This window comes from Ahaetulla prasina, chromosome 11 (genome assembly GCF_028640845.1).
Source record: "Ahaetulla prasina isolate Xishuangbanna chromosome 11, ASM2864084v1, whole genome shotgun sequence".
NCBI lineage: Eukaryota > Metazoa > Chordata > Lepidosauria > Squamata > Colubridae > Ahaetulla > Ahaetulla prasina.
Window position 1 is genome coordinate 6,984,591 of NC_080549.1, and position 23,637 is coordinate 7,008,227.

General features: G+C 43.6%; 1 protein-coding gene across 1 annotated transcript in view; it reads left to right on the forward strand.

Annotated features, from left to right (window-relative positions):
• GRIA3 (glutamate ionotropic receptor AMPA type subunit 3) overlaps window positions 1–23,637 on the forward strand; it is a 179,486-nt gene that overhangs the window by 29,902 nt on the left and 125,947 nt on the right. The window contains exon 3 of the mRNA XM_058154573.1: window positions 11,531–11,770. Coding sequence (XP_058010556.1) covers window positions 11,531–11,770 — 240 coding nt within the window. The remainder of the gene's footprint in view (window positions 1–11,530; window positions 11,771–23,637) is intronic.

The window sequence follows — 23,637 nt, forward strand, 5'->3', positions numbered from 1 at the left end:
TTCCCCACCCAAAGGAAAGTCTAAATCCCTGCCAAGCACTCATGTGCTTCGATTGGATATGGTCCAATCCAAGTACTGTCCCAACTGGAGATGTCTTCCAGTTCCAGCCTTCCAGGTGCAGGGCAAGATGTCCTTGACTCTCTGAGAAAGGAATATTATTTTGATTATATATCACCCTGGCTCCATACAATCCCTTCTCCCAGTTTCCCACAATAGTAAACGTGGCAGGCCTGAAGGCCCAATGCAAAAGATGGCTTCCGGGCCATCTGGTTTTGTTCACAAAGATTAAAAACGTGCAATAAAACTAGCCACAGGCACTCAAAGCTCCTCCTTCTCTCTGGGGGGATTGATATCTCCTAAGAAGTGAAGTCTTTTACTGATCCTTGTTTGAAGAGACACTTGACTTCATTACTTCCTCTACTGGCAAAATTGCTCAATTCCAGTTTGCTAAATGAGGGAGTGTGAAGGATGCTTTTATTGAATGCACCTTGGATGTCGCAAATCGCCTCCGTGGATGAGAAGTGGCGTGGCAGAAATTCAGGGAAGGGAATGTCATAACTTCCTTGGAAGGGCGTGATCTGAAAAAGGAGAATAGGGAATGGACTGAGCCCCCAGGAATTCTTAGGGACCCTAAGCCCTTATATCAGAGTCTTGAATAGATCGTGCCCCAATATTCTTGTCTGTGCTTGTCTCCAGTACTAAGACACCACTGCGTAGTCCATGTGACACTTAGACTTATATACCGCTTTACAGTGCTTTACAGCCCTCTCTAAACAGAGTCAGCCTCTTGCCCCCAACAATCTGGGTCCTCATTTTGCCGACCTCAGAAGGATGGAAGGCTGAGTCCAACCTTGAACCTGGTGAGATTTGAAATGCCCAATTGCAGGTGGCCGGCAGTCAGCAGAAGTAGCCTGCAGTACTGCACTTTAACCACTGCGCCACCGTGGCTCCTGAAAACCTTGAGAACCATTTTGGTCTAGGGCAGCGGTTCTCAACCTGTGGGTCGGGACCCCATTGAGGGTCGAATGATGATTTGCCAGGGGTTGCCTAAGACCATCGGAAATATGGGAAGTATACTTGCGAGTCAAAGAATCGCGCTCCAATGGTTGACTCCACAAGCCAGCTGCAGGCTCTTCAAATTGCTAGCCGAATTTGGCTTCAGGCACGATGAATTAAAAAAAAGAAATCTTTGCTGTGATGTCTCCCTCTCAAGCCAGCTGCAATCACTCCCAATTGCTAGCCTAATCTGGCTTCAGGCGCTATAAACTTAATAGGGGAGGAGTCTCCGCTTTAATGCCTCCGTCCTCAAGGCAATCACAAGCAGTTCAGATCGCTAGCCAATACGGCTTCAGGCGCGATAAATTCAAAACGAAAATAATTTTACGGTTGGGGTCGCCACATCGTGGGGAATTGTATTAAAGGGGTCGCAGCACTATAAAGGTTGAGAACCACTGGTCTAGGGATTAAGGCACCAGGCTAGAAAGTGGGAGCTGTGCGTTCTAGTTTCGCCTTAGGCATGAAAGCCAATGGGTGGCTTTGGGCCAATCACCAGGAGATGGTGAGTTCTAGTCCTGCCTTAGCTATGAAAACCAGCTAAGTGACTTCAGCCAATCACCAAGAGACAGTGAATTCTAGTCCTGCCTTAGCCACAAAAGCTTCATTTTCACTGGCAGAGGCACCGCAGGCTGGTCCTCTGCTATTTCCAGGGCAGATCTAAGCACCCTGCGGGCCAAATCTGGCCCCCAGGCTTTGAGTTTGACACCCCTGTTGTAAAGTAAGCTTGTAGAGAGAAAGGGAGGGGGGCGGTCTTTCCTAGAGCCTGTTGCTGATCTCTTTGGTTGGGGGAGAGCTTGAATCTTGTTCTGCTAGACTTCAGTACACCTAGCGTTGGCCGCCTCCCCCCCCTCTTTGGCAGATGCATCAATTGGTACACTGTCTCTTCCGCTGAAGTGTGACATATTCAGGAAACCCATCGACTTCCTGTTTGTGCAATCAGATGCTCATTGTCTGATTGCCGTCCTTGTTGTTTGGTGTGCTCATTATGAATACACTACTTCAGACATCTCTTTTGTGATGTGCCAATTAACCGAGCCTGATAAATACTGATTAGGCATAATTTGCATTGAGGAAACTTTATAATACTGTGGCTGGGTGGTTTTCTTTTCCCCCCCTCATTTAGAGGAAGATAAATATGTAGGCAAGCATCCTTTTGAGCACTGGTGCTGAAAGCCACATCTGGAGCACTCATCCCCAGCTGTTTTAGGTTGCAGTGGGTCCCAAGTATCGGGGAGTGAGCTGGATGCAGGGCCAAACATGGGGCTCTTGAAAGATCTGCGCGGAGCCTCCTAAAAATGGCTGAGACGGTTCTCACCCAACTGCGATGCTAATGCAACCAGGAAGAAAAAATTTATGAAGCCAAGAGAGGCAGCGCGTTGATCAATTTTATTTATTTTCAGGGAGGTCCATTTTTAATTTCCACCTGATTTCTCCTGATCTCATTTACATTTTTTGAGTGCAATTCTTGATTATTTTATTATTATTTATTTATTAAATTTTTATACCGCCCTTCTCCTGAAGGACTCAGGGCGGTGTACAGCCAGAAATAAAACACAAGATATATACAATTAAAACCGACATTTAAAACATAACAAATTACAAAAAGGCTGATGAATTAAAATTAAAATTTTAAATTTTAAAAGTATTAATAAAACCCCAATTTAAAATTCAAAGCTATTATTATGATAGATCTGTTTCCATTCAGTGCTCCATTTATTTATCTGGTAAGGCCCGTTGTCCATAAAAGATTATGTACCCTGACATCTCACGTCCACTGGACTAGAAAAAGCTTGTCTGGATCTTAGCTTGCTTGGCAATATCCTTGGTCAACTCAAACAAACACAGCAATAGCACTAGCAATAGCCCTTAGACTTATATACCGCTTCACAGTGCTTTACAGCCCTCTCTAAGCGGTTTACAGAGTCAGCGTCTTGCCCCCAATAATCTGGATCCTCATTTTACTAACCTCGGAAGGATGGATGGCTGAGTCAACCTTGAGCCTAGTGAGATTCGATCTGTGAAACTGCTGGCAGCCGGTGATCAACAGAAGTAGCCTGCAGTACTGCACTCTAACCACTGCGCCACCATGGCTCATCATCATCTATTTTTCCTGGTGTTTCCTTTGCCAAAAATCATACCCACAACCACACCTCAAACCTTCATTTACTGAGACCATTTGGAAAGATGGGGCACATTAAACCAGCGTGCCTATTAATTCAAAATTATCTTGTTTGTATACATTTCCGTTTGGTGCCTCATTCTGCCATTACGCCATTACTCCCGTTACATCATTTCCGTTAGTTTACATTGTTTCTTACCCTGACGTTGTTGCACAAATGATGTAGATTCCACACCTAGAGTACTGCATCCAGTTTTGGTCACCACACTGTAAAAAAAGATGTTGAGACTCTAGAACAGCGGTTCTCAACCTGTGGGTCGGGACCCCGTTGGTGGTCAAATGACGATTTGCCAGGGGTCACCTAAGACCATCGGAAATATGGGAAGTATATTTGCGAGTCGAAGAATCGCGCTCCAATGGTTGACTCCACAAGCCAGCTGCAGGCTCTTCAAATCGCTAGCCAAATTCGGCTTCAGGCGCGATGAATTAAAAAAGAGAGAAATCTTTGCTCTGATGTCTCCCTCTCAAGCCAGCTGCAATCACTCCCAATCGCTAGCCTAATCTGGCTTCAGGCGCTATAAACTTAATAGGGGAGGAGTCTCCGCTTTAATGCCTCCGTCCTCAAGGCAATCGCAAGCAGTTCAGATCGCTAGCCAATACGGCTTCAGGCGCGATAAATTCAAAATGAAAATAATTTTACGGTTGGGGTCACCACATCATGGGGAATTGTATTAAAGGGGTCACAGCACTATAAAGGTTGAGAACCACTGCTCTAGAAAGAGTGCAGAGAAGAGCAACCAGGATGATTAGGGGACTAAAACATATGCAGAATGGTTGCAGGAACTGGGCATGGCTAGTCTAGTGAAGAGAAGGACCAGGGACGACAAGATATCATTGCTCCAATATTTGAGGGGCTGTCACAGAGAGGATGAACTGGTATTTTAGACAATCAGTTTGGCTACAATCAGCTGGGAATCGTGATTTATGTTAGCTAGAATCATCAGATTTCCTGCTTTCTAGCTAATCTAAATCGCGTGGCACAGCAGATTCCCCCCCTCGCTGTTCTACTTACCTTTGCAGACTCGGAAGGCTTCAAAATGTTCCCTTTTTAGTGCTGCGCGGGCACGCCTTAGGCGCACATGCACGTGCAAAGCGCACACTCAGTAGCAGACTCACAGAACTAGTAGCAGGCTTCAGAGGTTTTCACCGCTGTCCTGTGCTCTTTTGATGAATTTTTTCCTTCTTCGACAGTGTTCCAAATTAAAGGATGGGCCATTCAATCTTGCAAAATTCATTTTTTAGAAAATAATGTCTATAATGCTTGGAACGGCTTGATATTCAGGCAAGCTAATTATGAGCCAAACCAGACACTCAAAAGAAAATTGACTGGGCTCCTAATCGGCTTTGCTTATAAGTTACACAATTCCTTTTTTTTCGTTTTTATCGTTTCTCCAAATTCTACTTTTAGCGCTTCCCTTAGTTGAAATAACAGTGATAGGCTCCTTTCTTATCAGGAAGCAGTGGAAGATTGGAGCCTTCAGGGAGCGCAAAACCTAATGCTGATGCTCTTGGACCAATGCTACCAGGAATTCAAAATTGTCTCCAAAATATGGTTATCCTTAAGTTTCACAAAACAGAAATCTTTGTATTTAATTAGCCTTGGGGGAGTTTGCAACCTGAACGGGAGTTAAAAACTACAGTTAACCAATAATGGTGGGGAACACAATCTTGGACTTTTTCCTCTTAAAATATGAAGAGATCTGGGAGAAAAGAAAAATAATAATCTCAAATTCTGTTGCAAAAGCCAGTGGGAAAAGCACACTTAGCCTTCCAGATTAAAGCGTGTGTCAGAGATAGCAATGTATTAGTCACAAAGAAATCTTACTCCAGCTACAGGTTATATATATATATAAATATCTTTATAGGTCTTGGCATATTCAGGTCTTTTCCCGTAAAAGGTTGAGGGTATCTTGGCAACATTTCGACGAGGTCTCAATCATTATCTTCAGGCTGTTGCTTTCGGCTTCATGCCCATGTGAGCAAAGCGTGGTCGGAGCTGCCGTCTCTCTATAAATACTGGTGGGGAGTGTTGCTGTGAGCAGGCCGGTCTCCTTACTTTCTTCTCTCCACTAAATGTTTGCATAATTTTCAGTACTCGGGCAATTGCCAAGGTGGGGTGAGGGGTGGTAGTGAGAAGGGAAAAAGCCAGCAGATTCATGACTCACAGTTGACATAAATTTTGGCTTTGTGAGCAGAGCTCCCAAATACAAAGAGAGAGAGAGAGAGAGAATATAAAACCACACACACACGCCATGCCTAATTTTTAATAGTGTTCCCAGATTTCTTTTCTCGGTCTGCTGCAGTGGTACTTAAGATGGCTTACCAGCCGCAAATGAAACAAACAACTAATCCCAAGGAAAATAATAAAAATAAAATAAAATAAACAAACAACATGGGTCAAAGGAAGCCACCGTCTGCTGCCAGAACCCACCAATTCACTGCTGACCCAGAGAAGTAGATCTGTTTTCATTTGTTTTCTGAATTAAAGAGAGAGAAAGAGAGAGAGAGAGAGAGAGAGAGAGAGACAGCTAGCTTGGAGCAAAATTCTGAAGCAGAGAAGCATTTAAGAAAGGACTGTCTCTGCAGCATTACCTGCCCAGGTAGTGGCTAAGCATACTTAAATAAGACACAATTTCTGACAAACGCTTAGACAACTGAGGAAGTTCACGTTTTCAGGAGGCAACTGGAATTTCTTGTTTTTTCTTTTGAAGACGTTTTGCTTCTCATCCAAGAAGCTTCTTCAGCTCTAATAGGATGGTGGGGAATGGAAGGATTTATATTATATACAAAATACCTTATACCACCAGGCTTGAAATCCTGGGATTAAAAAACTTACAATTCCGTCGACTTCGACATGACCTGTATTTAACACACAAAATCATCTATTGCAATATCCTTCCTGTAAAAGACTACTTCAGCTTCAATCACAATATTACAAGAGCAAAAAATAGATTCAAGCTTAATGTCAACCGCTTCAAACGTGATTGCAGAAAATATGACTTCTGTAACAGAGTTGTTAATGCTTGGAACTCATTACCTGACTCCATAGTCTCTACTCAAAATCCCAAAATCTTCAACCAAAAACTGTCTACTATTGTCCTCACCCCATTCCTGAGAGGACTTTAAGGGGCGTGCATAAGAGCACAAAAGTGCCTACCGTTCCTGTCCTATTGTTCCCTTCATTATATCAAATTAATATAGCTGATGCATATTCTTTACTTATATATATATATATATATATATTTTCTTCATGATATGTTTTTTTTTTATGACAATGTTTGTGTATACTGTTGTGACAAAATGAAATAAAAAAAATATATTTCCTTGCAGACAGCTGGTCCTTTGCATCCTTTTAGAAGGTCATTGAAGCCACTTGGAGGTTTATCTGTGTCCTCAGGGTCACCCGAGTAGTGCTCCTGGTTCCTGTAGTTTTCTCTTAGGAATCCTTTCCTACTCCTACACCAGTCAAAAGGGGTTCATCCCAAATTGTACAGTTAGCTGTCTGCAAAGGATAGAAATAGTGTTGAAATCCAATTTTTTTTTACTACCGGTTCTAAGGGCGTGGCTTGGTGGGCATGCAGGGGGAGGATACTGCAAAATCCCCATTCCCTCCCTACTCCTGGGGGAAGGATGTTGCAAAATCTCCATTCCCATCCCACTCTGGGGCCAGTCAGAGGTGGTATTTGCCGGTTCTCCGAACTGCTCAAAATTCCCACTACCTACACTATAGGTTCTTCAGAACCTGCTGGATTTCACCCCTGGATAGAAATCTTTCCATTCCCCACTGTCCAGTCAGAGCTGAAGAAGCTTCTTGGATGAAAAGCAAAACCTCTTCAAAAGAGAAAAACAAGATAGTCCAGTTGCCTCTCGAAAAAGTACCTTTGGGACAACCACAGCCTGGATGACTGAGAATCTCCATAGAGTAGCTTGTTCTGTTTATTGATTTATCCTTTAATCGTGTTTTGAAGGTGTCATTTGCTTCCCTAATGTGTGGCGGTCAGACGAGTTGGCCTTCTGAGGCTTGAGAGGTTTATTTCTGGAACCTTCCCCTCATAAATTTATTTCTGGAACCTTCCCCTCATAAATTTATTTCTGGAACCTTCCCCTCATAAATTTATTTCTGGAACCTTAATAACAACAACAACAACAACAACAACAACAACAACAACAACAACAAAGTTGGAAGGGACCTTGGAGGCCTTCTAGTCCAACCCCCTGCCCAGGCAGGAAACCCTACACCATCTCAGACAGATGGTTATCCAACATTTTCTTAAAAATTTCCAGTTTTGGAGCATTCACAACTTCTGCAGGCAAGTTGTTCCACTTATTAATTGTTCTCATTGTCAGGAAATTTCTCCTTAGTTCTAAGTTGCTTCTCTCCTTTGTTAGTTTCCACCCATTGCTTCTTGTCCTGCCCTCAGGTGCTTTGGAGAATAGCTTGACTCCCTCTTCTCTGGGGCAGCCCCTAAGATATTGGAAGACTGCTATCATGTCTCCCCTGGTCCTTCTTTTTATTAAACTAGACATACCCAGTTCTTGCAACCGTTCTTCATATGTTTTAGCCTCCAGTCCCTTAAATCACCTTTGTTGCTCTTCTCTGCACTCTTTCTAGAGTCTTCCTCTCATAAATTTAGAGGGTTTTTAAACAAAATGGGAGAAACCTCACAAGGTCACCAAACGTGATGAGCTTTTGAGGCTCTTCTGTGGGCTCTCAGGAAGTTTCAGGAGAGAAGGTCCCCACCACAGGAGATGTTAATCTTCTCCCACAAGGCTCTCAACCTTTGCACGTGAGAATGGTGGGAGCAAAATTAGTGACCTTGGGGTGCTTTCTGCCTTCTGGAACACAGTCTCAATGTTCACACCAAAGGCTGCAAGCAACTGTTACGACAGAGAGAGAATTTCCTGCGTTCTAAGGGTTTACCGCCCTTCCCTTTCTTATCCAAAAGACCGCCTTTTAATATACTGAACTGGAAAGGCTAAAATAAACATGATTAGTGTCTTGATTTTATGTGGGTTAAAAAAAAAGATATTAAGCTCCCCCCCCCCTTTGAAATAAGTACTCGACATGAGTGCGTAAAATTGGAAAGCAGGTGTAAGGAGCCCTAATTATTAAGGAGATAAGGCGGATGGAGCTGGGGTTTCGTCTAAAGAAATTTTATGACTGCTTGCTTCATCTTGACTTGCCAAAATTGCTTATTTAACAACCCGTTTATGAGCTGCTTATTCTGTCTGCAGCCTACTTTATGTAGAGTCAAGGATCTATTAATGCAACCGCAGCTCTACTATCCTTACTTCTTCTGAACTCCACAAAGGCAGACGAGAAAGATGCTGGGCCTGTAACGGTGAAGAAGGTGTCCAGTCCATAGGAGTTGTGTGTATTAGTGGCTGAAAAGAAAGACCAAACTCTGTTGGGCCAAAGGTGCTTTCTCAAAAGGCAACCAGAGTTTGTTTTTCCTTGAGGATGATTTGCTTCTCATCTAAGAAGCTTCTTCAGTTGTCATCCAAGAAGGTTCTTCAGAACTCTTCTTAAATGAGAAGCAAAATGTCTTCAAGGAAAAGCAAAGTCCAGTTGCCTTTTGAAAAGACACTTCTTCCGCTCTCCTCCGAGAAGGTTCTTCAGTTCTTCAGAACTCTTCTTGGTTGAGAAGCGAAATGTCTTCAAGGACAAACAAAGTCCAGTTGCCTTTTGAAAAGAAGCTTCTTCAGTTGTCATCCAAGAAGGTTCTTCAGTTCTTCAGAACTCTTCTTGGTTGAGAAGCGAAATGTCTTCAAGGACAAACAAAGTGCAGTTGCCTTTTGAAAAGAAGCTTCTTCAGTTGTCATCCAAGAAGGTTCTTCAGAACTCTTCTTAGATGAGAAGCAAAATGTCTTCAAGGAAAAGCAAAGTCTAGTTGCCTTTTGAAAATAAACTTCTTCAGCTCTCCTCTGAGAAGGTTCTTCAGTTCTTCAGAATTCTTCTTGGTTGAGAGGTGAAATGTCTTCAAGGAAAAACAAAATCCAGTTGCCTTTTGAAAAGAAGCTTCTTCAGTTGTCATCCAAGAAAGTTCTTCAGTTCTTCAGAATTCTTCTTGGTTGAGAAGCGAAATGTCTTCAAGGACAAACAAAGTCCAGTTGCCTTTTGAAAAGAAGCTTCTTCAGTTGTCATCCAAGAAGGTTCTTCAGAACTCTTCTTGGATGAGAAGCAAAACGTCTTCAAGGAAAAACAAAGTCCAGTTGCCTTTTGAAAGAGCACCTATGGGACAACCATGACCTGGATGACTGAGAATCTCCATAGACACCAAATACTCTTGTGCTTATTCTGAGTCATGAATCCCCCTACTGTGATTTAAACGCTCTTTAAAATTGATGAGCCTTTTATTCTAATGTTCTTCCTATTCTAAATATGAATATGCATGTGGAATATGGATGAGAGCCGAGACTGGTGTGATGGGAACTTTTGGTTCTCAGGCTAAAGAGAACTGTAATGTAAATGTAGCACAGTTTCCAACCCAGTATATCAAGTAATCTTTGAAGTGAGCATCCATTTTTAATTTGGAAGGGCAGGAGGAAGACATCTAGAGGTTAAAGACGGGAATATTGATGTGTACTTGCCTGACTTATTTTGACCTCAGTCATAATCAGCTGTTATGTTTAAGACACTTGATGTTCGTCTGCAGTAAAGTTTCTAACCAAGCCAAGTTGGGTGTAAGAATCTTTTGCCAAGTTAAGCCAAATGCTGAATAATGACTTCAGTATCTGGAGGATGGACAAACATTTGTCTGAAATGTTACAGGCTTCCTCCTTGAGCAGGGGGTTGGACTAAAAGACCTGTAAGGTCCCTTCCAACCAGGGGTGAAATGTAAAAATTTGTTACTACTGGTTCTGCGGGCATGACTTGGTGGTAGTGGGGTAATGTGACTGGGTGGGTGTGGCCAACTTTTTTTTTTACTTTTAAAAGCATTTTTTCTACAACCTCTTCGATGGAAGAGGTTGTAAAAAAATGCTTTTAAAAGCCTCTGATGATCAGGCAACTCAGCTGGGATCACTTTTTTCTGCTCACCGATGAGATGGATTGCAGGCAGGCAGCTTGAGTTGCTAGCTGATGCAATTGATTGCAGCAGCCGAAGCAAGGCAGGAAAAACAAGCGAGCCCAAAAGAAGCAGTAAGCTGCCAAGTAGGCAAGTGGGGACTGGGCGATTGGGTGGGCATGGGTGTGTGTGTGTGTGTGCAGGGATTTTTGCTACCAGTTCTCCAAACTATCCACCCCCATCGCTACCGGATTGCCCGATCTGGTCTGAACCGGAAGCATTTCACCCCTGGGCATCAAGCTGTCTGACCCCACCCAGCTGACCACATCAACCCAGTTGGCCACGCCCAGTGAGTGGCATCGAGCTGGCCACGCTCCCCCAGTTGCCCCCCACCACCAAGGTCAACCAGAGCTCAATGAAATTGAACTTGACACTCCTGCCTTATACCCTCCTGGTCAAATGGTTGTCCAGTCTATTTTTGAAATAGAGCACCCATGATGATGGGAGGCTAGCAGTTCTTTCCATTGTTTAATTATTCTCACTGTCAAAACATTCCTCCTTAGTTTCAGGTTGTATCTCCCATTAACAAGTTTCCATCCATTTGCTCCCTGTCCTGCTCTCTGGTACTTTGAAGAATAGGTTGACCCCCTCTTCTCTGTGACAGCTCCTCAAGTACTGGAAGACTGCTATCATGTCCCCCCAATCCTTCTCTTTGATAGGCTACACATACCTAGCTCCCTCAACTATTCATCATACACTTTTAAGTCAACAGAATTGCAACCTCTTGTTTCGACAAGAGCCATGGTGGTGAAGTGGTGAGGCTGCAGTATTGCAGGCTAATTCTGCTGACTTTCGGCAGTTTGATTCTCACCACATTCAAGGTTGACTCAGCCTTCCATCCTTCTGAGGTCGGTAAAATGAGGACCCAGGTTGTTGGGGGCAAGATACTGACCTTGTAAACTGCTTAGATCAGGCTGTAAAACATTATGGGGTGATATATAAGTGTAAGTGCTATTGCTTGCTACTGCAGGCTAACTCTGCCCACTGTCAGCAGTTCGATCCTGACCAGCTCAAGGTTGACTCAGTCTTCCATCCTTCCGAGGTCACTAAAATGAGGACCGAGGTTGTTGAGGGCAAGAGGCTGACTCTTTAAAACCGCTTGGAGAGGGCTGGAAAGCACTGTGAAGTGGCATATAAGTCTAAGGGCTATGGCTATTTCCAAAGTGTTGGGATCCTTCCTGTGGGACGTCCCTCCATGTTAATTACTTTGTTCTTCTGTTCTTCCTAGTTTGTTCCCAGTTCTCCAGAGGAGTCTATGCCATCTTTGGATTCTATGACCAGATGTCAATGAACACACTGACATCCTTTTGCGGGGCACTGCATACGTCTTTCATCACGCCCAGCTTTCCAACAGATGCTGAGGTTCAGTTTGTTATCCAGATGCGTCCGGCCCTGAAAGGGGCCATCTTAAGCCTTCTGACATACTATAACTGGGAAAAATTTGTATATCTCTATGACACCGAACGAGGTAAGAATACATTTTTATTTTTACAGATGGTTTCTTTCCCCCGTCACCCTTGTATCTTAATGCAAAAAGTAACTTAATATAGGTAGTCCTCGACTTATGACCACAAGTGATAAACAATAGGAAGGCACCTGAAGGAAGTCAACGATTCGAACTGTTCGTTTGAACGTCGTTCATTTGTTTTGACATGGAAGGCCAATTGGATTGATCAGTTTGATTGAATTGTTTTGGGATTGAATTTCCAGATCAAAAGTCTGCAGCATTCCTACTTATAAATGTACAATATCTGGTTGCAATATTTGGGAGTCTCTAATGCCTGTAAGATTTTTGAGGGCTGTTATGCCTTAAACTGCACCAGTGGTAAAATCCTACTGGTTTGCACCGGTTCGGGAGAACTGATAGTGATAAAAACTACAGGTTCGGGCAAACCCGTAGTAAAAAAATGTACTGGTTCTTACTAACCGGTATTTCCGAAAATCAGCTGTGCCACGCAATTTAAAATTGCTAGAAAGCAGGATATCCTGCTTTCTAGTGAATCTAAATTGCACGGCACAGCTGTTCCCCCCCTCGCTGTTATACTTATCTTCCCAAGACTACTTGTTCTGTCTCCTTCCCCACTTCAGACCCACGAGCTGGCCTTCAGCCAGTGGATTTACAGCTCTTATCAGTCCTGGCAGAGAAATTGCAGCTGCCTGCCAAAGTTCAAACAATGACTCATGTAACAAAACTTTCAGCTTTTTGAAACAGTTCAGCTAAACTTTTGCTTACCGTGGAGTGAGAGCAGTCCCAAAGCTCCTTATATATCCTGTGGGGTGGGGCTCCTGTCCCACCCTTCCTTTGATGACGCTGCCTCTCTAATCTTCTGAAGCGCGGGTCAAGCCAAGCTTGATTATTATTATCAGCTGGGTCTGAAAGCGTAGCCTGGGGAAGGGAGGAATCAGGGGATGATGGCCTCATTATGTCCTCCGACTGATCTGGTTCTGGCTCCTGGAGCCGAGCCACAGGAATCGGTGCTCCCGAGGTAAGCCTTACCGGCCCTTCCCCCTCACTCTCGGAGTCACTTTCAGGCATGGGGCCAGGTTCGGGGGCTGGAGTCACAACACTACTTTTTCCGCGTGTTTACCATGTACTGTGCATGTGCCGCACAAGCGCACACGAACGTGTGCAGCATGCATTTCATGTGCACTGTGCATGCATGTGCAGTGTGCATTTGGCACATACCGTGCATGCGCAGCCAGCGAAGCGGTGGCAAACCAGTTCAGATTTCACCACTAAGCTGCACCCCTCAGTCCCAGGTCTTTTCTTCTGAACCAGAAGTCAGCAACCGTCAGGAATTCTGGGAGTTGAAGTCCACAGTTTGTAAAGGGGCCATAATTGCCAATCCCTGTTCTAAAGGGTTGCAATGAATTTTGCCAGCACCTTAAATATGTGACAATTTTGGACAGGTCCTCCTAATGCATTGTAAAAAATTTTCAAGCAGTTTTGCAGAACCTCTTCAGTCACAGTAGTCAATGATAATTTCTCGAATTAGATAGTCAGAATGAAAGTTCTCGCATATGTTGCTGCCTTTGAAATGGGAGAGGAGATCCTGGAACTGTCATACTTTTAATAATTTGCACTGTCAATTTTTTTGTTGCTTCGGGGCACAAGCGCTTCTGGAAGACAATACGGAACAATTTTCTGTCAGTTCTTGGAAATTTATAATCATTTAACTATCTCCTCTCTCTCTCTTTCCACGCATGTAAACATTATTAGCTTACTAGGGTATTGTTAAAATTGGACAATCGGTGAAAAATTGCAGGGAGCCATTTTTCCCCAGCTTAAATATTGCATTAGTGGGGAAATTGCATTTGCAAGCGTTTTCATAGCAAGCGGCTGTGTTAGCATCTGCCAGAGAGAAGGGAAGCCTGGAGCTCAGTGTTAGAATAAGGTGTCACAGAAGCTCTGAAGGCTGAAATGATCTCTGTTTCAGATGATTAGGATACTGGAATATGCTTTGCAGGCTAGGGAAAGGTTTATGGCACATGGGCACCATCGTTTACTTCCTTATCTTTGTGTCACAAACCTTCTTCGCGGTAGCTCAGTGGGTAAGACACTGAGCTTGTCGATCGAAAGGTCAGAAGTTCAGCAGTTCAAATCCCTAGTGCCGCCTAACAGGGTGAGCTCCTGTTACTTGTCCCAGCTTCCGCCAACCTAGCAGCTCGAAAGCATGTAAAAAATGCAAGTAGAAAAATAGGGACCACCTTTGGTGGGAAGGGAACAGCGTTCTGCGTGCCTTTGGAATTTAGTCGTGCTGGCCACATGACCACAGAGACATCTTCGGACAGCGCTGGCTCTTTGGCTTTGAAACGGAGATGAGCACTGCCCCCTAGAGTTAGGAACAACTAGCACATATGTGCGAGGGGAACCTTGATCTTGACCTTAAGAATCAAAGGTCAGAAAGAGCTTAATTTTACCTTGGTTTTATATCGGCCCAGGCTACCGTGATTGGGAGTTTGTGATTAGATGGTGTCCTGGAAGGCATTGCTTAATTTTTCTCCAGCTGCATAAAATATCACTTATCTCTTCTTATGAACTGGAGCATTAGAGCATTGGTGTTCAAAAGAGAAAGAAGGAAAGAAAGAAAAAAGACGGATGGATGGATGGATGGAAGGAAGGAAGGAAGGAAGGAAAGAAAGAAAGAAAGAAAGAAAGAAGGGAGGGAGGGAAGGAGAGGAGAAGGAAAGAGAAAGAGAAAGAGAAAGAGAAAGAGAAAGAGAAAGGAAGGAAGGAAGGAGGGAGGGAGGGAGGGAGGGAGGGAGGAGGGGGAAAGAGGAGAGGGAAAGGGAAAGGAAGATAAGGCAAGAAAAGAAAAGAATAAGGATTGTGTCATAGGCTGACTGGTCTTTGAAGAAGCAGGATAGGAAGAGGAATGATATTTTTCAACTCTGGTATTGGAGAAGACTCCTGAGAAAATTATGGACAGCCAAGAAATTAAGCAAATGCATCACTGAATAAATCAACCCAGCGTTGTCAAATAACCAGGCTTAAAATGGACACATGATGGGAAGACTCAGCTCCCTGGAGAAGGCTCCAATGCTGGGAAAGATGGAAGGAAAGAGAACAGAATACAGAATAAGACAGTTGGAAGGGACTTTGGCGGTCCTCTTGTCAACCCTCCTGCTCAAGCAGGAGATCCTATACTGTTCCAGACAAACTGCTGTCCAATTTCTTCTTAAAAACCTCCAATGTTGGAGAACCCACAACTTCTGAACTTCAGAAGAAGAGGAAGAAGAGGAAGAAGAGGAAGAAGAGGAAGAAGAGGGAGAAGGAGAAGGAGAAGGAGAAGGAGAAGGAGAAGGAGAAGACAACCAGCAGAAAGGTGGCTGGAATTAGTTTCAGTCAAAATGAATGAATCTTTGGAAAATGTAAGGACTCTTCATAGAGGAAATCTCTCTATATGGTCGTTAACAGTCAACAAAGATTTGATGGCATATGGTAAATTTTTAAAAGCTAGGCTGATGACCCATAAAGTCATTATTTTTGTATACAGTAGAGTCATTCTAGAATTGCTTCTTAGAAACTGGAATTCAGTTTCTGGCTTAATCTTCTGTCTGAACCATGTCCACCATAGTCCCAAAGGTGCTTTTTCAAGAGACAAATGGACATTTTGGTTTTTCTTTGAAGATGTTTCGCTTCTCACCCAAGAAGCTTCTTCAGCTCAGAGCTGAGAAGTGAAACTTCTTCAAAAAAAAAAAACCCAGAACGTCCAGCTGCCTCTTGAAAATGCACCTTTGGGACAATCATGACCTGGATAGACATGTCCATTATAGTCGGCTGCTTATGAGAAGCCGTGATAAACCAGCCATGTCTTATCATAGTCTTAAACCCAGTTTAAACCTCAAGTAAGTTCCAGAGTTTGTTTGAAAGGACCAGGAAGATCTCGAGAAGACATTAGTTAAGGCTTGAGGGTTGAACTGTGGTATTCTAGGTGCTTCTCTGATGACGTGACATAGTTGGGTTAAAAAAAAATGTCTAAGACAAAGCAACCAAGCTCAGAGAGCACCAAGGACTCCACAGTAGGATGTGCTAGATGACAATAATCCCAGGTTTAGGAAGCCAAGCCCAGTACTTGTGAAAATGTGGCTACTTGAGAATCCAAGCCACATGTTGTTGATAAGCAGGTTCCCATTTTAATAGATTCTCATTTAAATTTTAATGAGAGCATAAATATGCATGTTTGAGCTTCTCTTTGCAGGGCGAGATAAAGCATGTTTAATTTTCATACAGTATATAAATCGGTAAATAATTTAAGGAAAGGATACTTTGTTCCCTATGCAAGTTGGATTGTAGCAGAAGGTCTGCTGTTGAAGGCAACTTCTTGTGCATCTAAAATGAGATGATTTCCATCTCCATCCCCTGGTCTATCCAGGGGTGGGATTGAAAAATTTCAGCAACCGGTTCGCTGCCTGGTTGCTGGGTGGGTGTGGCCATGGGGGTGTGGCCTACTCAGCATCTTGCACCATGGGAGGGGCATTTTTGCCCTCCCCAGGCTCCAAGGCTTTCCTTGGGCCTCCAGGAGAGAGAAAATGGCCTCCTTTGGGCACTGGAGGCCCTCCTGAGGCCAGAAATAGGACCATTTCTGGACTTCTGGTACTTCGGTAGGCCCATTTTTTGCCATCCCCAGGCTCTGGAGGCTTTCCTGGAGCCTCCAGGAAGGTAAAAATATCCTCCTCCAGGCTCTGGAGGTCCTCCAGAAACAACTCCGCTTCCTGACTTCCGGTGGGCCTGTTTTTTGCCCTCCTGGAGCCTCTGTGCGGGCCCTGAACTCACTTTTTTTTTTGCATTTATATCCCGCCCTTCTCCAAAAACTCAGGGCGGCTTACACTATATTAGCAATAGTCTTCATCCTATTTGTATATTTATATGGACTTGGCATCCATGTAGAGACTCCAGGGAGGGGCGGGGTCAGACAGTCCTTGGAACAACCAGTTCAGCGAACTAGATTAAAATTAACATCTGGTTCGCCTGAACCGGTCCGAACCGGCTAAATCCCACCCCTGGCTGTTTCCCGGAATCTGAGCTGGGATAGGGTTAGGATCTTTTTGCTTCCCAACCTGCCGGCTTTGTTTAGGAGATCCAGAATGAGAAGATCGTTTTTGTCCTGATGTCGTCTGAAGTTTTATTTTTGTCTTCGGGAAGGAACTACTCAAGGAACTATAGGTGTTTCTGTCCTTTCTTTAGCATTTCTCAGACAGTTTCTGCTGTCTTGCAATTTTAGTTCCGTGAAAGGTGGAAATGTGTCAGGCAGTTCAGCTGAGAAGAAGCCATCAAAAGAAACAACTGAGATTCTACTTTTTTTGATACAGACTATAATAACAGAATTTTGAAAGCTGGCAGCATTTTTTCTATCTATCCCTCGTAAAGCCAAGGCTAAAAAGATGTTTTAAATCTCTGTAAAATGATTAAATGGCTGGGAAGTAATTTTATTGGGAAACCTACCATTCTAGGAATAGAAGTTTCTGGTTAAATCCAGAACTGGACTGCACCAATCCAGCTTGGATGGGGAAGGCCTGGCAGACTCCAGTATTTAAGTCACATGTTTATTATTCTACCCTTAGGGTATTTAGGAGAATTTTTCAGATTTTTTCCCCCCCATACCCTGGCCCTTGCTCATTTGCTCTTGCTCATTTTGAAACTGGGTTATGTTTTGGCCAGTTTCTCATTTGCTATCAGATTCGGTCCTGTTCTTTTCAGTTTTTAGAAAACTCTGTCATTGGTATGAGAGCAGTGACATAATAGCGGTTACATCAGGGGTAGTCAACCTTTTTATACCTACCGCCCACTTTTGTATCTCTGTTTGTAGTAAAATTTTCTATCCGCCCACCTGTTCTACAGTAATGCGCCGTGTATCGTCGTCTGCACATGCCTTTTGCGCATCGTGGACTGGGTTTGGGGGGAGGCGCCGGCTACCAGCTCTGCTTGTCTGTTACAGCTAGGTGGTGTGGGGGGGAGATGCGCGAGCTATTCTGGGACGAGGCTCTTTTGTTTGCGGTCACACTATAGCGCCATTTAGTTTCACTTACATAACGTGAACTAAACTTATGCGCGGGTGATACAAATAGTATATTTTCAGAAATTTAAATTGTCACGGGGAATTTTATGAAAACCTAATGAAAATGTTTTTAAATAATGCTATGAATTTTTTTAAAAAAAGTCAATTAAATAAAAAAAGGAAAGTGCTTCAGTATTGGACAAAACCCCTACTGCCCACCATGAAAGCTGGAACGCCCACTAGTGGGCAGTAGGGACCAGATTGACTACCACTGAGTTACACAATAGTGGTGTTTCAATATCTAAGGGGCTGCCCCAAAGAAGAGGAGGTCAATCTGTTCTCCAAAGGAAAAGAATCAGTGGATGGAAACTAATCAAGGAGAGAAGCAACGTAGAACTAAGGAGGAATTTCCTGACAGTGAGAACAATTGATCAGTGGAATAAGTTGCTTCCGGAAGTTGTGGGTGCTCCAACATTGGAGGTGTTTCAGAAGAGATTGGACAGCCGTTTGTCTGAAATGGAAGAGGGTGTCCTGCTTGAGCATTGGTTTGGATTAGAAGACCTCCAAGGTCCCTTCCAACTCTGTTATTTTGTTATCTTTATTATTATCTTTCTGATGTATAGGCGGGTTGACCTTCTCCTAATTCCCTTTCCACAATTCCTTTCCAACATTCCATTGATCTGAAAAATATGCAAGGAAAAAAGTTAGACAAGATAGGTAACAGAACTGAGAATGAAACAGCTGCAGGAGGAAGCTGTGGGGAAAAAATCTAAGTTGAAGAGGTGGAGGTGGAGGAGCAGGAGGAGGAGATGGAGAAGGAGGAGGTGGTGGAGGAGCAGGAGGAAGAGGAGGAGAAGGAAGAGGAGGAGAAGGAAGAAGAAGAAGAGCAAGAAGAGGGGGAGGGGGAGGAGGAGGAGGAGGAGGAATATCATTTCTAACTGGTCCGATCAGGGATTGTAAATGTTCAACCATAGTTGTTTTTCTCATTCACAGGCTGATGCTGATGTAAAAGCTATGCATCTTTCATAGCTTGTCCCCAATTCCCTTACATAATGACAATATAATAGACGGCGATACTCAGGAAACCCCTTCTGAGTTCATCCTATTCCTGGCCCATTAAAATAAATAAATAATGCAGTGAATTTTTAGAGCGGCTGTCAGTAAACGCCCGTTGCAGTTCCTTTCATTTATCCAGGCGACAGAGAGAAGATAACACTGCAGGTGCTTTATCAAGTATTGTTGAGGATAAGACTTTGGTAAAGTACAGATGGAATCTGCCAAGGTGGCTGAATTCCACCCTCTGGTCTGTTATGAAGACCCCCAAAGTCATGGAATCTACCTCGATTGTTGATTGCGGCAGGTGGTCCCCCCTGATTTCAATCAAAACCCTGAGCTTCCAATGTGGAGAAAATGGACCGAGCATTTTATAAAAAGCTTTTTCAATCAAAGTACTTTATTCGGAGTTTATCATGTGACCCAGATTAGCTGCTGGATTCAAGCAAGCTCCATTCACTCACCATATTGGATTCCCCCCCACCCTTCCTCCTTCGTATGGTTCAAATAGCAGGGGTGAAATCCAGCAGGTTCTAACAGGTTCTGGCAAACCGGTATCAGAAATTTTGAGCAGTTTGGAGAACCAGCAAATACCACCTCTGGCTGGCCCCAGAGTGGGATAGGAATGGAGATTTTGCAATATCCTTCTCCTGGAGTATCTCCTTTAAGGTCATCTTCCATACTCCCTACACAACTGCACAATCTTGCCACATGAAAAGAGGAAGTCAGTTATTTTGTAGAAAATTCTCCAGGGGATGGAACAGGTTATTTTGCAAAATCTCTCTCTAAAAGAACCGAGGTGCCTAAACATCATGGAAAAAAATGAATTCTCTAGAGATCTGGAAAGCGAGCGGAAGCAAAGGAAATAATAGCGATAGCACTTTAGACTTATATACCTTCATGGTGCTTTTACGAAACTCTCTAAACTGAATTACAGAGTCAGCCTATTGCCCCCTAACAATCTGGGTCCTCATTTTATTGACCTTGGAAGGACAGAAGGTTGAGTCAACCTTGAGCCGGTCAAGATCGAACTCCTGCCAGTCGGCAGAATTAGCCTGCAGTACTGCATTCTAATCACTGCACCACCACAGCCCTTCCTTCCTTCCTTCCTTCCTTCCTTCCTTCCTTCCTTCCTTCCTTCCTTCCCTCCCTCCCCCTCCCTCCTTTCCCCTCCGTTTCCTTCCTTCCCTCCCTCTTTCCTTCCCCCTCCATTTCCTTCCTTCCTTCCCTCCCTCCCTCCTTCCCCCTCCCTTTCCTTCCTTCCCTTCTCCCCCCTTCTCCCCCCCATTTCCTTCCTTCCTTTCCTCCCTCCCTCTCTCCCTCCCCACCTCTATTTCCTTCCTCCTTCCTTCCTTCCTTTCTTCTTTCCTTCCTTCCTTCCTAGCACTACCACTTAGACTTATATACTACTTCACAGTGCTTTACAGCCCTCTCTAAGCGTTTTACAGAGTCAGCCTCTTGCCCCCAAACAATCTGGGTCCTCACTTTACCATCCTTGGAAGGACAGAAGGCTGAGTCAACCTTGAGCCAGTCAGGATCAAACTCCTGGCAGTAGGGAGAGTTAGCCTGCAATGCTGCATTCTAACTGCTGCGTCACCACAGCTCAAATAATTCAGAGTGTAGCAGAGGGCCAACAAGCGAAATGGTAAGTAATAAAAACATAAAAGTCTACTTCTATTTTCTCAGCCCCGGTGGGAGCATTTTGTATTAGAAGCCATACATCTGAGCTTCAGGCCTAGGTTTGCAACTGGACCATATCTGGCTCTTGGACTGAAGGAAGCCGCGTTTAGAAGGTTAAAACATATTTAAGGAGTTAAGGATTCTGCAGAAATCGGAAAACTATACGGCACGAGAATCTTCATACTCCTTTGCAAATTTTATAACCAAATATATAATGACAATTTTTCCCCCCATTTGGCAATCTTTCTAAAGTTCCACCAAGTGAAGAAAAGACACGCTTTAGAAAAATGTGAAAAAATAGACAAGAAAAAGTGGAAGGATTTTGCCTCCAACAGCTGTTGATGCTCCAACACTGGAGGTTTTTAAGGTATAGTGACCAGACATCCCGCTTTTGGCGGGACAGTCCCGCTTTTTAATAATTTGTCCCGCGTCCCGCAGCAATTACAAAAAGTCCTGGTTGGTTTTTTTTTTTGTTTCACTCCCATTCTGAAAATGGGAGGCGGTAACGCAAGAGGAGGAGGCAGAGAAGGGGGAGTGGTGGAGAAGGGGGCGCGAGAGGGAGAAGAGAGGCTGCTTGACTTCACCCGAGAGGAAGAGAAGAGCGGAGAGGAGAGCTGAGCCTGCCTGGAAGAGCCGAGAGGAGAGTCGAGCCTGCCTGGAAGAGCGGAGAAGCAGCAGCCACTCCTCCTCCTTCAGGCAGGTGGCAAGACTCAACGTGCATACGCAGTGCCCCTCCCCCCTGTCAATGGTGTCCCGCTTTGCCATCGCTGAAATCTGGTCACTTTATTTTAAGGAAAGATTGGAGAATCATTTGTCTGATGGAAGACCTCCAAGGTCCCTTTCAACTCAGTTACTCTGTTATTGTGTTAAAATCTATGCTGCATGTTTCAGTTGGTGACTTTTGCGATGGGGATCTACCTGCACTGCACGTAGCCTTTGGGGCAATTTTTTTGGTGGTAATCCCATTTTTTAAAAATAGAGCAGAAATTCAAAGTGTCACCACCTACATTATCACTTCATTAAGATGCTGTTGCCTTGTTTATGGATCTTTTTATTTATTTATTTTAATTTTATTTATTTACTTATTTAATTAATTTATTTTATTATAACTAGTTCCCACACCACTTGTCAAACTACCTAGTGAGGCTATACTGTAGGCCTTGTCTATTATCCTTCTCGTCTTTCCTATTACCTATCTCCCTGTCTTCTCATGACTATAACTTTGTGGCTTGTATCTTATGATTTGCATCAATGCTTTTGCTTAGTATCCTAGTATGATTTATGTCGATGGCTTATTTAGTATCGTAAGACTATCATTGAGCGTTATATCTTATGATTTGGGATGAATGTATTTTATGATTATGATCATGATATATAGAGTAGAGTAGAGTAGGGTAAAGTAGAGTAGAGTAGAATAGAATAGAAAATTCTTTTCTATTTTCTATTCTATTAGTAGAGTAGAGTAGAGTAGAGTAGAGTAGAGTAGAATAGAATAGAATAGAATAGAATAGAATAGAATAGAATAGAATAGAATAGAATAGAATAACTTTATTGTCACTTTGAATGAACACTAATTAGGATACATTAAAAATGAAATTTCATTGCATACAGCTCTTAAAGGCTCACAGCCTCCAATTACACTACATAAACATGACAAGATAAAATACATAAATAACAAATAAATAAAATAAATATAAGTTGTGGCTTGTATGTATATTGAGAGCTTATGTACCAGAGACAAATTCCTTGTGTGTCCAATCACCCTTAGCCAATAAAGAATTCTAATTCTAATTTTCTCCCCTTCCTTTTCTGGCAAAAAAATGCCTCTGATTAAAACTTCTCTCATTCCTTACGATAATATCAAACTCTGTTTCTCCCTCTAGTTGCCTTCAGTTGCAATCTTTAGCTGGTAATCAGGTGAAGGGGAGAAAAAAAAAAAAGCACCAATAGAAAATTAAAGCAAAAGTTTCATCTAGAGAGGTGGTATAACCTCCATGTTCTAAATAAAAATGTGGCATCTGTCCACTTTACCCTGTTTAATCAGCCGCTCTTCATGTTGTCATGATGGCATCTATAAAGGCAGACCGAGACCATAATTAGACGTCTTTAATTTTGTTAATAAAAGAACACCTTGACCTCACTGGAGGCCAATCACTGACGGTCGAGCAAAACTTTGGTGGCTAATCCATACGTTGGTATTGCTTATTAGTTTCTGCAGGGTTAAATGAAAGAGTAAAATGGGAACTTGCTGGAAGGGAAGGAGTAAAGTTGGCAGAAAATCCAGGACACAGTGTACAAAATTTCACGTCGGGCACAAACAAAATTTGCTTCTACTGCCAGCTGAGAGGGTGGGCAAAGGAGAAGAGGCAGTGGTGTGATTCAGATAATTTAACAACCGGTTCTCTGCCCTAATGACCAGCTGAGTGGGCGTGGCCATGGTGGGCGTGGCCAGGGGGTTTGACAGGCAGCCCTCAACCTCCTGCACCCCCCTGGGAGCAAAAATGGGCTGTGGGGGGGAATGCACTGCCCCCCTGTGCCCCATTTTGGGCCTACTAGGCCTCCCTGCAGCCTCCTGAGAGCAAAAATGGGCCACGGGGTGTGTGTGCACCCCCGTATCCCATTTTGGGCCTAGTAGGCCTCCCTGCATTTACCTGGGAGCCAAAATAGAGCGCGTGGGGACTCCTGGAAGGGGCAAAGAGGGGAGGGGTGGAGCCAGCCAGTAATTTAACAACCGGTTCTCCCAAACCGGCCAGAACCAGCTGAATCCCACCATTGAGAAGTTGGCCACAAGCCTTAAATTAGTACTTTCCAAACTTTTCCCTTCATGGCCTCCCAGTGCTTATCAGAAAGTCTTATCGAAATTTGAGGACCCGTCGTAAGTCCCTTCCTTCGCCACCGTTGTAACTTTGAACAGTCGTTGAGAGGAATGTTCGTAACGCGGGGTCTACCTGTATTATAAATACAATATCATCTGATGAGCATTATGATCACCAAACCAAATCTAAAAATGCCGGGGAATTTTTAGAAGCCGGTCACTCTGACAAATCAAGCCGTCAAGATATTAACTACATTGATAGACTGTGCAAAAGAGACTCTCACTCAG